The sequence below is a fragment of the Talpa europaea genome, assembly GCF_964194135.1.
Source record: "Talpa europaea genome assembly, chromosome: 3".
Lineage (NCBI taxonomy): Eukaryota > Metazoa > Chordata > Mammalia > Eulipotyphla > Talpidae > Talpa > Talpa europaea.
In genome coordinates this window covers 38052796-38069473 of record NC_140069.1, presented here as the reverse complement: position 1 = coordinate 38069473, position 16678 = coordinate 38052796, and the positions used below count along the sequence as shown (strand labels likewise).

General features: G+C 38.7%; 1 protein-coding gene across 1 annotated transcript; it reads right to left on the bottom strand.

Annotated features, from left to right (window-relative positions):
* Window positions 1–1946: 1946 nt before the first annotated feature.
* On the bottom strand, window positions 1947–14876 carry PSKH2 (protein serine kinase H2; the record flags this gene model as incomplete). The annotated part of the gene is made up of 3 exons (XM_084230327.1): window positions 1947–2252; window positions 9276–9942; window positions 14698–14876. 3 exons carry the CDS (start codon window positions 14874–14876, stop codon window positions 1947–1949), a joined length of 1152 nt encoding a protein of 383 aa, XP_084086453.1.
* Between the last annotated feature and the right edge of the window lie 1802 nt (window positions 14877–16678).

The window sequence follows — 16678 nt, the reverse complement described above, 5'->3', positions numbered from 1 at the left end:
AAACCTTCCCATTCCACCCCAGACTGTCCATTCTTTTTCACCCAGAGATAACTATCTTTATCAAATTCTTAGAAATCTTTCAAGCTTCTGGATATATTTTTTCACACAAATGAGAGCATACTTTAATACTAATCTATACCTTCATTTAACATAGTAAAATATCATGTAACAAAACATAAAACTAGTCTTGTTTTCAATGACTTTGTTTAGAAGTAGGAATGGGGCCTCCCCGGTGGCGCAGCAGTTGAGCGCTGGGTTGCGACGCTGCCTGAAGCCTCCGTGGCGCTGGTTCGATCCCCGGCTGCTCCCCTGCCACCAGAGGAGGGTCCCACATGGCGCACAGACCTCTCCTGCTCCCCTCAGCAGTGTACTTCGGTCCCTCTGCCTGCTCTGCTCCCCCCTCTGGCTCTGGTGAATTCTCTCACCCTCCCGCGCTACTGACTATACCCAGTGCTTGTATAAATAAATAAATAAATCTTTTAAAAAAAAAAAAAAAGTAGGAATGATGTGATTTCTCATGAGGTTTTGACTTGCATTTCTTTATTAATAATATTGAGAATCTTTTCATGTACTTATGGCCATTTGTAGCTCTTTTTTGGAGAAATTTCTAGTCAAGTCCTCAATTTTTTTTTAATTGGGTTATTAGGTTTTTTACCATTGATTCTTATATGTTTTGGAGATTCATCTATTATCAGATATATGATTTGCAAATATTTTCTCCCATTCTTTAGGTTGCATTTTTATTTTGCTAATTGCTTTCTTTACTGTGCAGATTTTTAGTTTGAGGTAGTCCACATGGTTATTTTTAGTTTTGTTGCCTCTAAGCTTCTTTGTATGCCCCATAATTAATGATTTCCATAACCATTTTCTTACATGAAATTGACACTTGTTGGCCTCCCTGGTGGCGCAGCGGTTGAGCGCTGGGTTGTGAAGCTGCCCGCAGCCTCTGCAGCGCCGGTTCGATCCCCGGCTGCTCTCCGGCCACCAGAGGAGGGTCCCACATGGCGCGCAGACCTCTCCTGCCTCCCGTTGCTCCCCTCAGCAGTGTATTTTGGTCCTTCTGCCTGTTCTGTTCCCCGCTCTGGCTCTGGTGAATTCTCTCGCCCTCCCGCGCTTCTGACTGTACCCAGTGCTTACATAAATAAATAAAAAATAAATCTTTAAAAAAAAAAAAAGAAATTGACACTTGTTAATACCTTGAATTTACCTAGTGGCTACCATACCTTGGCCTTAAATCCGTAATTTCAGGATAAATATTTTTGTTCCCTGTAGCTAATGTCTGTTATATGTCTCTGATTCATTATTCCTTCTTATACATATCCCTTAATCCTATATTTTCCCTCTTATTTAATCCACTCAATTCTTTTTTAAAAAAAATCTTATTTATTTATGTATACAAGAACTGGGGTAGAGGCCAGAGGTCTGGGGGGTGAGAGGATTCACCAGAGACAAAGTGGGTAACAGAACAGGTGGATTGACTGAAAGACACTGCTGAGGGGAGCAGTAGGAGAGACAGGAGAGGTCTGCTGTGCCATGTGGGATTCTCACTGGCCGCCCAACAGGGATCAAACCCACACTGCAGAGGCTGCGGACAGCCTCACAGCACTACACTCAACCGCCTGCGCCACCAGGGAGGTCCTAAATCACTCAATTCTTAACAGATTTTCTTCACCTACTATTTCCAATTACATATTTAGCATTTGTTGTACCATTCTTCTTTTACAGCAGCATATACTGGGAAATAAATATAGGCATAGGGGAAATTATAGACCAAAAAAATGTTAAAAGCTAAGGTCAACAACATTCGGCAATAACCACATGCTCCCACATGCATGACCTGTAGGATGTCTTCATCGCTAAGAAATGGTCAGTGATGATTTAAAGCTACTAATGAAATTAATGGCTCTGGCTTAAATTTAGATCAAGTGGTTTTAAACTTTATCTGTTCACAAAAGTGCAGAGAGTGATGATTCTTCCAACCTGAAGTTTTTCTTGCTCCATGTATTCCTTGATTTGTGATAAGAACGTGATTTAGAAGATTGTGCAGATCCAGGACTCTGAGAGTGGGGAGATGGCCTCTTCATCAGATTCTGGGAAATGACCCTCTGAAGATTCTTCCTGGAAGATCCTGCAGCCATGGTCATCACCCAGGGATGATGCAGGGCCTGCCCAGCTGACATGCGATGACTAGCTTCCAAAATCAGTAGTTTGTCTATAAAGTCCTTCGCCAAATGCGAAATATTTGGCCAAGGCTGAGAAAAATAAAATTAAACTAAAAAAACATAAACACACATAATCTTATTGCTAACTATCAATGCATATCAAATCCAAAATACTTTCAAATAAGCAATTTGTATAATATGTCACTAAATATACAATGAACCTAAAAATCCACTTTTAAGAGAGATATAATCTCTTTAGCAAAAGGGAAATAAACACAGAAATTCTCTGTCCGGTGCATGAGGATTCTTTCCACAAATCTGCGCAGCATGCCGCTCTCAGCAATGATAGTTCCCACATCATATTAACATTAGCTGGACAAGGAAAAGGAGCTGTCTTTGGGACCTGTGCCAATATCACAATGTATTTACTACATTCTGGTCATCTTGGAGTCTCTGGAACTCCAAGGATGAGCAGGGTGGAAAGTGACTAGATCAAGAAATTATCAACTTTCATCTTCCTTTGAAAGCGTACACTAGGGCCTCCCCTGGCGGCACAGGCGGTTGAGTGCCGCGCTGTGAAGCTGTCCACAGCCTCTGCAACGCAGGTTCAATCCCAGCCAGCCGGCGAGGGTCCCACATGGTGCGGCAGACCTTTCCTGTCACACCTGCTGCTCCCCTCAGCAGTGTATTTCATCAGTCTACCTGTTCTGTTCCCCACTCTGTCTTTGGTGAATCCTCTCACCCTCCCACACATCTGGCCTGCACCCCGGTTCTTGTATTAAATAAATAAATCTTTAAAAAAAAAAGAAAGAAAGAAAGCATACACTAGACTTAGGACACCTCTATCTCCACAGACTGAAGAGAGAAATGGAGGAAGAGTAAAGGCACTTCAGAGAAGAGTCCACCTACACTGCATTTCCTTTACTTTTTTTTTTAAGATTTATTTATTTATCCACACAAGAACCAGGGTACAGGCCAGAGGTGTGGGGGGGTGAGAGGATTCACCTGAGACAAAGTGGGGTATAAAACAGGCAGATTGACTGAAATACACTGCTGAGGAAAGCAGCGGGCAAGTGAGGAGAGGTCTGCTGCGCCATGTGGGTAGCTCCCTGGCTGGGGATCGAACTTGTGATGCAGTGGCTGCAGATAGCTTCATAGGTTGTGTTGTAGCCCCTTGCACCACCAGGGAGGCCCCTGCATTTCCTTTAAATGCACAGGACCCTTGTTCTTCTCAATCAGTTCAACTATAAGTGGAATTCAGCCTAGAGCAGCACCGCAACAGGGTGCAATGCATGCCACCAGCTAGCTGATGTTTCAGGGACTTGCTCTGGAAATATTTATAACTATTATAACTACTTCAAGTACAGTAATTGTAATTCATAGTGACTTTTGTGAGGAAGGAGAAGATTAATATTTTATATTCGAACTTGTTTTCTGCATTACCTGCTAACACATGGCACATCTCTTGAAAAAACTACAGTGTTGTATCCCTCATTACCTACAAAAGTGAAACACTGAGAAAATTGTCCGTATATTTGCTTATTTCTCAAACAGCAATTTCTGTTTCTGTATGAATTTTTTGAAAATTGTGATCTCACCAAAAAAAGATAACCAAATCTTTACAACATACTGCCTTTGTCCTTGCATAATGAAGAATCAGATTCCACACGTAGACCCCACTGTCCAATTTCTTAGTCTACGAAGAAATTTGAATCAAAAGAAACCATTAAAGGAATTACTTTTTTTTCCCCCAGTTTATTTAGTTAAATGAAATATGAGAAATATTTGTCTCCAAAATATTGTCAAAATGCATTCAATATTTGAACGCATTTGCCAAATATTCAAATGTAAGGAAAATCAAACGTAAAGCCTGCAGGAGTCTAGACAAAGCACATCAGTGCCTGACACGTGGCACGTCTTCTTCTTCTGGCTAGACATCTATTTGGCCCTGAATCCAGACACATTTATCTGGACTCAAGACTGCTTAAATGAAGGCTAAATTAGATGTCTCCAATGGAACATTATAAGGCATGCAACTGAATCTTTCGGGAAAGAATATAAAATATGTGAAGTGAGATTTATGGAGAGCTCATTAAGATGAACTCAAATGAATATACATTTAAAATGCAATTGCTGAAAATAAGGTAAGTGGTATCCTGGAATAAAAGTTCTTTAGCCAAAGTTCATTATTCAAACATGGATTATAAATTACAGGGTTCCTAAGCCATAAAGAACAACTGGCAAGAACCTAGGAGTCAATTTCATGCTGCATATTAGGGCAGGTACAGAAAGAAAATGTCAGAACTTCTGCTTCATTTGGTCATATTGTGCACAATTTTGTCTATGTTTTCTTAAGTGAAAAACAAATTAACATACACATGTGTATTTAATATGCATGCTCAATATGTAACTCAGTATTAAGTGGATATGCAAGCTCCTTTTTTTTTTTTTTTAAGCTAATAGAGTCATGTGACTGAAAACAATTTGAAGACCACTTATTGAATCAGATTGCTGCCCTGGACTAACTGTCCCTTGAAGGCATCAATCACTCCCTTCACCAGTTTTCACATCCACTTTGCATTCAATGAAGTTTTTCTCATCATTTTCCTTCTTTGATTCAGTCATCCCCACTCTTGGCCTTGAAAATTTCTGTTTGGCTTTTCTCAGGAGCCTCAAAGTGAAATTGTCAAAAAAGCTTGTGATTGAAGGAAGTAGGTCTAGATTGGGGAAGTTGTACGGCCACACAAAGCTGTAAATCACAGCTGTTTCCTCATCAGAAAAATGGGGATCAGGGCCTCCATGGTGGCGCAGTAGTTAAGACGCAACCTATGAAGCTGTCCCACAGCCTCTGCAGCAGGACCCACATGGTGCAGCAGACCTCTCCCGACTCATCCGCTGTTCGCCTCAGCAATGTACTTCGGTCAATCTGACTGTTCTGTTCCCCACTCTGCCTGTGGTGAATCCTTTCATCCCCCCACACCTCTGGCCTGTACCCCAGCTCTTGCATACATAAATAAATAAATCTTAAAGAAAAGAAAAGAAAAATGGGGATCATCATATCTCTTCCCAAGTTTGCTATTAGGACCATTAGATCAAGTATGTGAAAAATGGTTTTCAAAGTATAAAATATTATGTAGATTTTTCTCATTCTTGTTCTTGTTACTATTAAATCACAATTTAACTCCTCAGTTTTTTTATTGACACATATATAGACCATATATAGAAAACTCTAAAATGACATTATTCAAAATCCCTCATCTCTACTGACTATTAATGATAAAATGGGCCCTCAAATAAAATGATCTGTGTCAGAAGCAATGAGCATGTGAAAAAGAAAGGTAAGGCTTTATTTTATCCCAAGGTCACTCAATTAATTGAGCTGCAAGTGAATTGCAATATTGTGGACAATCAGCCCTTTTTTTCTTTCTTCTTTCCTCCTTTCCTCATCTGGATCTTTGCCTATTGTTTTGTCCTCTCCAATTTAGAAATTGGCTAAACTGTAAAAGACAGTAACAAAAGAAAGGTATAAAATTGAAATTTAATACTATCAGTTGTGCTATTTATTAGCTTTGGAGGAGAAAAGGGAATTTATAGGGATGGTATATGATATTCTGTTGATATGTTGACTCTTTTGTCTTTAAACAAAGAAGTTAGGAACAATTGCAGTTTATGCTTTTCAATTTCTTAAAGAACAATTTTCTCTTCATGTGGACCCAAGCACAAGTCTTCAAAAGAGTCAGCGTGTTGATTTATTCTTCAACAGTCTCCTCCATTTTCCTCTCAGCCTGGTACTGTCTCTTCTCCTGCCTTCTTCTTGTTTTGGCAACCAAGCCCCACTTCCTTACCTAATTTTCTATATCAGCTCTCAAATTAAATTTTCACTTCAGGGTTCTCTTATCTAGGGGTCACAAATAGCTTTGTATCTTATGGTTTCCCCTCTTTACCCAAGCCCATGAAGATTCCCCACACACCCTCAAGATTCAGACTTTCATCCTTTCCATTTTGTGAATACTGCTTAACAGAGCCAATGCAATAGCTTATGCATAAGATTAATGTAAAAAATGACCAATTCACTAGTTTAAGGAAGGAATAATGTTCCTATGACTATTCAAAGCGTTCATGTTTCTTGGTCCCTTTGAAAAATCCCCACAGAGAATCATTATTAAAAATAATTACTAAAAAGCTAGTCATTACAAACATGCACACAAAACATAGATTCTGTCCTAACAATTTCAGATGCAATCCTTAAATTTTAAGTATTGTAATTAATGTTAAAACATGCTAAATATAGAGCTTATTGGAGTACAAGGTAATTATCAGTGGGTTTAATTTTCTGAAAACTACAAATATCTATTTTTTAGTAGCTGGATAAGCAATTTTTCAAATCCTTGAACTAAGAGCTTTCAAAGTACCAGCTAACCCTCCAAAGACAGTAGTTTTAATGAATATTAGGTTCTTGAAACGAGGGAAGGGATGCTTCCAGTTCTTTACTCTTAAGGAAAACAGAAATACAAAGAGGATTGGGTAGAGCTGAATTTTCTTTTGAGTACCTGTCATGTTTCAAAGCTCTAGAGGTTAAAAAGAACAAGTTTCATTTTCCTCCAAAAGAAAGAACATGCATGAGAAAAATAACAAAAAACTGAATTGGCCTTTGCCTCTAAATCTACTGTTAACCATTCTATATATAGTATACATTTAGAACTAGTTTCTACCTTATAAACCTCATAAACCATGATATAAACAATGTAAACATAATATAACCAAGTATTTCTATATTTGCAAAAACTTGACACTGAGAGTTATTTTTTACTCAACTCTAGGAATTTGTTAATGATATCAAGGTCAAGTACTGCAACATAATCAAGGAAGTAGGGAACTACTTACATCTAATCACTATCCCTTATGCTAAATAGTCAAAATGAACTTCACCACCACTATTTCTATTCCTAGAAATACTGTGATTGAGTCTAAGAGAAGTTATCTACCTGTTCGATTTAAGGTGGTTAGAGCAGAGATCAAGAAAGTGACAAGCAGAATACAAATTATGTTTTGAAAGATTTCATAAATACTAAAATAGTTTTCCTTAAAATAATTTTTAAAATAAAAATAACATTTAAAAATTTTGAGCACCACATTTCTGGGGAGCATAAGTATAAATCACAGGAATGAGAACCAAATTACAAGATTTATGCATTAATTGAAATGTGGCATAATGTTCATTACTGAAATTCTACTCATGAATAATAAGAAAATTAAAATACCAAATCTTTTGCTCTCCTCTCTTGTTTTCTTATTTAATAACCTGAATGATGAAGATGTGGTAAAGAAAAAATAAAAGCAATTATGGCAAGAAGGAGATAGAAAGAAGTTGAGGTTGTGGCTGGCAAAAAGAAGCGTAATCCACTAGATGTGCAACTCCTAAGAGAGTGTATCAATAACATTTTCCTAACAATATAACAGTCACAGGTGAATCTAAGCAGATCATGATCATTTTCTATCAATATCCATGTGGGATTTAAAAAAAAATGTTTTAATACCAATGTTTATCCTTGTCAGTACACTAATATGTTTATATGACTCGTTTTATTATCAATCTATTTCATACCAAAAAAAAATTACTATGATATAGTGGAATATGATCAGTCAAAATGTATAAAAATTTATCATTAGCAATAAAATGCTGGCATTAAAGTCTCACATTTTTCTTACTATTCCAATTAAAAGAAGGAATAAGTAGTTTGTACTGTAAATTACATTTATATGCCTATTTATACTTATGCAACTAATACTTAAGCAAGATTCAAGCTTATAGTTGCTATTTCCCATATTAATAGTAAGAATAAGAAACAGTGAGCACATATATAGCTCTGACTATGCATGTACTAACATGTAAAACTATGCCAAGCACTTTACATTTCTTAGTTTATTGAATCTTCACCACTCTGTTAAGTAGACACACAATGACCACCTTGATAGGCAAACACTATTATCATTAACACTTTACAGATGAAGAAACCGAGATACAGAGAAAATTTAAAAACACGTTGAAAGTCACAGTTAGTAAAATGGCAGAGGTGGGAGTAGAAGAAGGTGAGTATTTTTCAGATTGTGCTCTTAACCACTGCTCTTAACCATACTGCTTGACAAGATATCTATAAAAATACACTTTCACATGCACCTACACAGTCTAAAATTCTTTTTTTATTAGTTAATATTCCCTTATATGTGTTTTTGCATATTTTGTTGAGTCTGCTTGGAATGTGAAATTTCCCTCCAGAAACTCCCCACCTTCCTGCAAGACACAGCAGTGATAGGCTTTCTTCCCTTGCCAGAAACTTTGAGACTCTATTCCCATACATAGTAAAGCACTCGTATTTGAAGAGATGCATATAGTAATACTTGGTCTTTTAAACAAGACCACAAACATGAAATGAGTTTCCTATTTTGTCAGATTTCCCATAAAAAAGCATTGGCAACTTTCCTTCCTTACCCAAAACAACAAAAAGTTAACACATTCATGAACACTGGGAGTTCAGTTTAAATAGTAGATAAATATTTTACACAAGCTGTGAGGTTAAACTTTTCACTGAGGAAAACCTACACTACAAAAAGGACTTGAATTATCTAGATTTAAAGGGGAAAATCTCTCACCAAATACCCAAGCACCATGCTGAGCTTCTAAATACACATTGGTCTACTTTAGTTGGCTCAGGATTTGTACATTGATTGAAGAAAAAAAAAATGCAAAATCACTTGATTATCAATGTCATATGATAAACACAGACAGTAATCAAAGCCTTTGTTCTCTTGAAACCAATGGCTCTCAGGCAGAGGTGATTTTGTCTCAAAGGGGACATTTGACAATGCCTGGTGATATTTCTGGATGTCACAACTGGAGGACAGTGTATGTTTAGTACATCCACTAGATATCAGGATCTACCAGCAGTGTATCTAGTGGCATCTGGGGGTAGAGACCAGCGGAAGTGCTAAACAATGTACAGAACAACCCCATCCCCATCTCCCTCCCCTACCCCAATAAACAGTCATCCATTCCTAAATGTCAATGGTACAGAAGTTGATAACCAACTCAGTAGGAATAAAAAGATCTCTTACCTCTCCTGTATAATTATATTTGCCTTTCAGAATCTTCCTGTAAAGTCTTGTATGGTTTTCATCATCAAAAGGAAGGAATCCACTAAGTAAAACATAGGTGATCACACCAAGAGCCCACATGTCCACCGCACTTGTATAAGGTTTCCTTAACAAAATCTCAGGGGCTATGTAATCTGGGGTTCCACAAAGTGTCCTCATTGTCCAGTCACCACTTTTGTTCCCGGAGTGGGCCAAAGCAAAATCTGTGATTAAAATTTTTGACTCTGCACCTGGATGATAATATAAGAGATTTTCAGGCTTTAGGTCCCTGTGAGTTATCCGTAATGCATGCAAATAACTAACGCCATCAACTACCATCTGGAGGATCCTGACAGCATCCTGTTCTGTAAAGGAGCCCTGGGTAATGAGTCGATCAAAGAGCTCTCCTCCTGTAGCCAACTCCATCACCACGTAAACTCTGTCCTGGGCCTCAAAGATCTCCATGAGCTGGACAATATAGCGATGGTTAACCCGCCTCAGGACAGTGAGCTCAGATTCGCAGGCTTCTCTGCCTTCTCTTAGCCTGGTTTCCATCACTTTTATTGCAAAAGGTTTCTTGGTGCTCTTCTGCTCCACTCTGACAACTTTGCTGAAACTGCCTGTCCCAACAAGAGCCTTGATGTCGTATCTGTTATTGAGAAAAACCAAATCTGTTATGCCGTGTGTGATGAGTCTCAAAATGATCAAAATTGACTTTTTATCTTTATATTCCCTATTCAACTTCCTTGTTTATTATTGTTTAATTGTGCTCATTAATTTTGAAACCCACCCCAAGTGCTCTTTTGAAATGGAGCAAGTAAGTAAAAATAGTTAATAGAAAGACAAACAATAACTACCACTTTTTATGTGCCAGGAATATATTCTTTTTTAACTCTTATCCTTATCTCTGCTGGATAATGTACCTCTGTCCCCTATTCTCAGATGAGGAAATTAAGAGTTAAAAAATGTTAAGAGATTTCCCAAAACTACATAGATTGTAGTTGAAATGATGGGATTTAAATTCAGTCCCTTCATATGAGTTTCACCAAAATTTCTACGAGACATTTTAGGACCTCTTACTGCCCATTTTTTCCCTCCCTCCAGCCTTTCTATTTGTCATTCTGCAACAATACCTGCAAATCATTGGACAGGATTAAAGAAGCTTAGCCCTTTAAAACTTTTTAAAAGAGGGTGGAAACCATATCAGGAGATAGGCTATAAAAAGTAGTCTTCTCCAGATTACTTGCCTGTGAGCTCTGAGTCCCAGGTACAACTCAGTTCTTTCTCATCTACCTCAGCTCCTTAATCCACGGTCTTTGAAAAAGTAAACATACCCTTGCTTGTAAAAGGACAGATTTCAAAAATCTAGCGAGAGTGGTGTTAAGACCATTCTGCCGCCAGTAATTTTCCATAGTCCCCCCACCTGACCTTTACCCTCCTGCAGTTGCCGTTTCTATGGCAGCAAGCAGTGTGTTAACATGGCATGTATGCTGCTAATGTGAAAGTAACTATCTCTCAGAAAGGCCAGAATGTCTGCTAGGATTTCAAAGAATAAGGATCTTAAATTCGAATTATCTGTATAAATGTCTATGTACGTTTAAGAAACCTATGAAATTTAACCCACTGCCCTTATTTTTGAATGTCGAAAAAGTGCTAGAATTGTGATTTTACAGTTGGAAAGAATATTAGAGAATGATTTAATCCAACCCCTCATTTCACAAAGAAAGAAATTTGAAGATCAGGTTAACTGATTGGTTAAATTGTAGAAGTGAGGATTAGAATCCAGATCTCCTTACTTGCATATAATTTAGTATTCTTCTCCTTTATTAAAATTCCTCCCAAGTTAGAATGTCAGACAAGAGGATATACTTAGGAAGTACCAAAGTAAAAGGTAACTCCTGGTTACATTCTCAATGCCAAAGATTTATTTATTTATTTAAGATTTATTTTCTTTTTTATGCATACAAGAACTGGGATACAGGCCACAGATGTGGGAGGTGAAGAACTCACAGAGACAGACTGGGGAACAGAACTGGCAGATTGACTGAAATACATTGCTGAGGGGAGCAGCAGGAGAGACTGGCGAGGTCTGCTGCACCATGTGGGTCACCTTCCTGGAACTTGTGCTGGAGTGGCAGTGGATAGCTTCATAGTGCTGACACTTAACCCCTTGTGCCACCAGGAAGGCCCAATACCAAAGATATAAATGCAAATATCAATCAGTGCTAAAGCCTTATTTCTTTTGGTGAGATTTATTCTTCCTGGAATTTTCTTTTGGCCTAATTATTTGCTCCTTATATTCCTGTGCTTACTGAATAAGTTGGAATTTGACTATACCAGCTTACAGAAAACAGCTTTGTTCTACACAGTGCATTTAATTTTCTGGCCAATTACCTTATCAAAACAGATAGCAATTTAGTAATCTTAAATAGATTTTGTCCCCTCGTCCCTTTCCAGCTCTGCTGTTTGTTCGCATGCACTCCTAGTGTGATTTTTAAGATAATCACAGGCATTCAAATTCTATTGCTGTGCAGATCAACCAAGTTTTTAGCATGACCTCTAATGTGGATGAAAGGACTTCGCAAATACTAATTTATTTCTGTGCTCTCAAAACTGCAGGCAAATCCATTTCTCATGGAATTAATCATCAGTATCAGACAAATTATCAAAGTTCTGAAGAATTACATTCTTGCTCAAATAAAAAGAGCTTACTCAATACTGTTTAGGGAAATGCTAGTACTTTGGCATTGAAGGAAACAGTAGGCTTTAAGCCAAGATGTAGAGTAGTGTAAATAAATGGCTTCAAGTTGAATAAGCAATGCCCCATAATGCAGCAGGGTTGCTTAGAAGCCCTTCATAACCATGGCTTGTGACCATTTTTATGATTTGATTAGCTATACCTGTGCAGTGCCTGGGAAAGAGAGACAAATAAATATTGAAAGAAAAAAATAATTCACTGAATAATAATATTTCCAAATTACCAAATTATCATTTTGAAAACATTAGGATCAAATCAAACATTCATTCCAATTCTTTCACTTCTCCCCTCCACCTCCGTCCCCTACAGAGCAGCCTCAAAGTCAACTTTGCATCATCGATGTGGTATGATTTTTACATCATCCCAGAGATTATGCAAATTTTAATTGCTGCTTTTATATCAGCTGCTACAAACTGGGAATTTTTTGAATATGTGTAAACTGAAACATGGAGTCAATAATTATAACATCACAAGTAATTGTGATGAACTCCCAAGAAGAAAGTTAGATTTAAATATAGTTTGATTCTGTCATCTCTATTATATGAGAGTAGAATTATAAATGAAATCACAATATAAAAAAAAAAGACAACTATGTTTTGGATCCAATCATACCATTATCTTACAAAGGTCAATGTTCTGGAGCTCAGCTCTTCATCAGTTAAGAGTCTTGAATTTGTCTCTAAACACTTTACAATGTTGAGTTTCTCTGCTCCTATGACCCTTTCATGCATCAAGGGACTGTGACCACTAGGGAGGTAGAGGTTATGAGAGTGGATAAAGCCTTGACCAGAGCAGCTCATTTGCAGGCTACTGATGACCAGAGATGATGTTTAACCTATTCAGATTGGACAAGCTCTCCTACCCACTCAGATTCACATACAGTTGAATCAGCCAGCTTTGCTCTTCTCTAAGCTTAGCAGTTACTAGACTGATCAACAAGTACTAGAAGTTAGAAGGAGACCAGGATATGGCTCTGTGATGAAATGAGCATTCAATTCTAGGACGAGAAATGTCCATGAGAAGACAGTCAACCCACCCGCCATTATGTCCCATAAACATAGCAGAATTTGAGGAGATTCATGATTTCCTTCCTCTGAGGAAACTTTTTCTCAGGCCAATCACTCAGCCACTCTTCATGATTTCCTACACAGAGTCATTTAAATCTTTCATGTGCTTCATGAGGACAATAGTATTAAGTATTATATGAATATCTAAATGAGCTCTTGGCATAATTCACATGTAATTATCTTCACAACATTCATAAGGGGTAGGTATTGAGACAGGGCAAGCTAGGGTTATTAGGCAGTTTTAGGGATAGTGCAGGAGGGGACCTCTGAAAAATTTAGGGAGGCTTCAGAGATAAGGACAAGCAAGGGAAAGTAACCCATTCCATTAGGAAAACAAACATGCCAGGACCAAGGACAACATTGTTAATGCTGGTCCTGGTTTCCTTCAGGTGGTAAAGGGAGGCGGAGATTGGAGAAATGGAGAGTGGTTTAATTTATGGTCACATTGAAAGGGCAGCTGTTTAACTTCAATGCAGGGATGCCCATCCAGAAGACTGGGCCATAAATTTAAAGATGCAACAAATGGGGAAAGAGAAAGCTGTTAGATAAGGAATATGAAGATCCCCACTCAGTAGCAAATTGAGTGAGACAGCGGAGAACTGACCAATCACAAAGAGACTGGGGCAGCTTTAGAATAATGAGGGAAAAAAGGTTTATATTCCCTAAGACACGACTCTACTTTGGCTTCCTTGCCCCTCCCAGACCTGGTTCCCTGGCCTGGGAGTCCCACTTTATTTCTGCTCTTTTCCTCCTCAATAAACTTTTTCTTCTAAACAAACCTGACCTGCCTCTTCTTGCTTACTTGCCTGAGCGTCTGCGAAGTCCCTGCTGCGGCTTTGTGAGACACCAACACGTGGGGGTCTAGTGGCCGGGGCTCAGTGCTGCCCTGCAGCCTGGGATCCGTTCCTGGCTGAGAGACTAGGCCTGACAATTCCGGTATCAGTATTATTCCCATTTTACAAAGACTGAAACTGAGGAAGGAAAAAGGTTAAGGGTCGTTGTCACAGTCACATAGTGAAAGAAACAGGAGTGGATCTGAAGTCTGGCTAATTGGAAGGACTGTTTCTATTTGACTATGATCTCATTTTCTAGAATTTAGTAGATCCTTCACAAACCAGGCCTATATGTAGACCCTGTCAGGGGCTGGGAGGCCTTTCCCCTTCTCCAGCTCTGAGTACAGTGATCCCCTCCCTTTCCTTGCTGCTACAGGGTTTGTGATTGTGATTAAGCCTCTTGAGTTTGCTCATCGGTAATTATAAAATTTAGCTTCCCACCATGCCAGAGCGTGGAGATAGGAACCCGACGCCTTCATTCCAAAAAGATGGTCCCAAAAAGATGGTGTCCAAGTACTTGAGAAAGACATTACCTGGTGGTAGATGTATCTTAAAGGGGTAAAGAAAATTTAGGGGAACAGGGGCCTGTAATCAGAAATAAGCCTGTCTTGGATTTACTCGAGCTGAGAGGAATTTTAAGGTTTTCTCCATCAGTGGCTAATCTTACTCAACCTAGCCACCCCTTTTCCTCCCTCCAGCCCTCCATCCATGCCAACTCTCAGTTGGCACTTCACACAAAGCTTTACCTGGCAAGAACCCTGGGGTCGAACTTGGCTCTGAAGCGGGCCACCTGCATCCTCTGAGCCACCTCAGCCAGGGTCTCGGGCGGGGGGCCTCCCGGGTTGGATTGACTTTGACCTTCCCGCTTGACCCAGGCCAAAGTGGGTGGTCCCGGGGCCACCTTCTGGCTAGCGCCACAACCCATCACTCCAGCTTTAAAGAGGGGCCTGGGGCAGGTGTCCTTTTATCCCCAAAACAGCTTAGAGTGGGCGGGGACTGAGCTACCCACCCGCAGGGCAGACTCTGAAAGAAACCCCACTGTGAGGTCTTTGTTAGGAAGATAAGTCTGGGGAGGCGAGCTCACTTCTCAGGCTGCCTTTATCTGCACTGAGCACCTAGGGGTACCCAGTGTTTGACTTGGTAAAAGCAAATTGGAGGAGAGATCAGGAGCCTGAACTTAATTCTCTGGGCCTCTGTTTTCTCATCTACAAATTGAGAACATGAACATATAAATTTATATGAGTCTATGAAGGATATTGTATGGGCTTTATGTCTTACTTTTCTTAAGATTTATTTATTTATGCATACAAGACTGGGGTGGGGGGGAAGGGGGGAAGAGACCAGAGACAGAATGGGTAACAGAACAGACAGATTGACTGAAAGACACTGCTCAGGGGAGCAGCAGGTGACAGAAGAGGTCTGCTGCGCTCTGTAGGTCAGCTCCCTGGCAGGCAGGATGGAATGTGTGCTCTGCAGTGGCTGCAGATAGCTTCATAGTGCTGAGACTTAACCCCTTGTGCCACCAGAGAGGACCTAAGGCCAGTTTTAATGAACTCCTAATTATATAATCTGCTGTAACATTCATAATAATGTATAATACATCACTCCAACCATTCAGTGTCGTTCCATCGTAGAAAATGCTTTTTAAAAGCATAATTAGAAAGCACATTTAGTTAAATTCTAGAAAGTGTTCTGGGCAATAGGAATTTTGAATCCCTAGAAACTTGCTAGAATAACACTCTGGATGAAATTTCACAAATTGATTTAAGTAACTTGATTTGTAAAAGGTATATTCCACAAGTTATAATCAAATCCCTAAAGAATATTTCACAGAAGGATTTAAGGAATTATGCCAAATCAAAAACTCATTAAAGACTGAGCTATCATTTAGGAAGAGCTCATTTCTCTCTTACCTCTTACATGAACATTTGTGGAAATATAAAAAAATTATAAACATCTTATATTCTATTGTTAATCTCTAGTACACTTTACTAAACTAAATGGAGCAAAACAAGAAATTAAGGGTATCACAGGAGTGATATACTTGGCTCCCTACACATTTTTTCCTTCCTGTATCTTAAAAGTAAAAAGATATACCCAAAAGACATTTCTAACAAATAACATGAAGAATTTGCTTCATTCAAAATTATTTCCTCTTGGAACAGCTGCGATCTTATTTTTCAGTTTGCCTTAGCTTTAGAGGCCCCCTACTAGGATTAATCTTCTCTAAAGGGATCTCACAGCCTGAGACTTCAGTTTGAAGGTGTTCATCTTATCGACTTCCTTTTTCCCCAGGTGTAGGATTTGTGTTTGTAATGACAACTAGCATGGGGCTCTTTTAAGTCAATTTCACATACACAATGATGCATGGAACCAGTAGTACAAAGCTACTCTCTGAGCTTTCTTCCCATAAACAAATAATGTCTCTAAGTAGGATGCCTTTGTGTGAAACTCAAGATGGCAGAAGCTTTCCTGCTATACTTGGCAGACTATTTCTCAGTATTACAGCACCTTACAAAAAATAATGACAATTCAGCAAGTGATAAAGGATTTTTCAATTATTGAAAATATTTTTTCTTCATTAATTTGGTAAATTATCATGTTAACTTGCGTATTTCTACATTTATTACTAAGGACAGTATTTTGCTTTTGTAAAAGGAAAAGTTTACAAAGTGGTTATCTTATAAAAAAGGAAGATAAATATTAGAACATAATAATACATTGTAG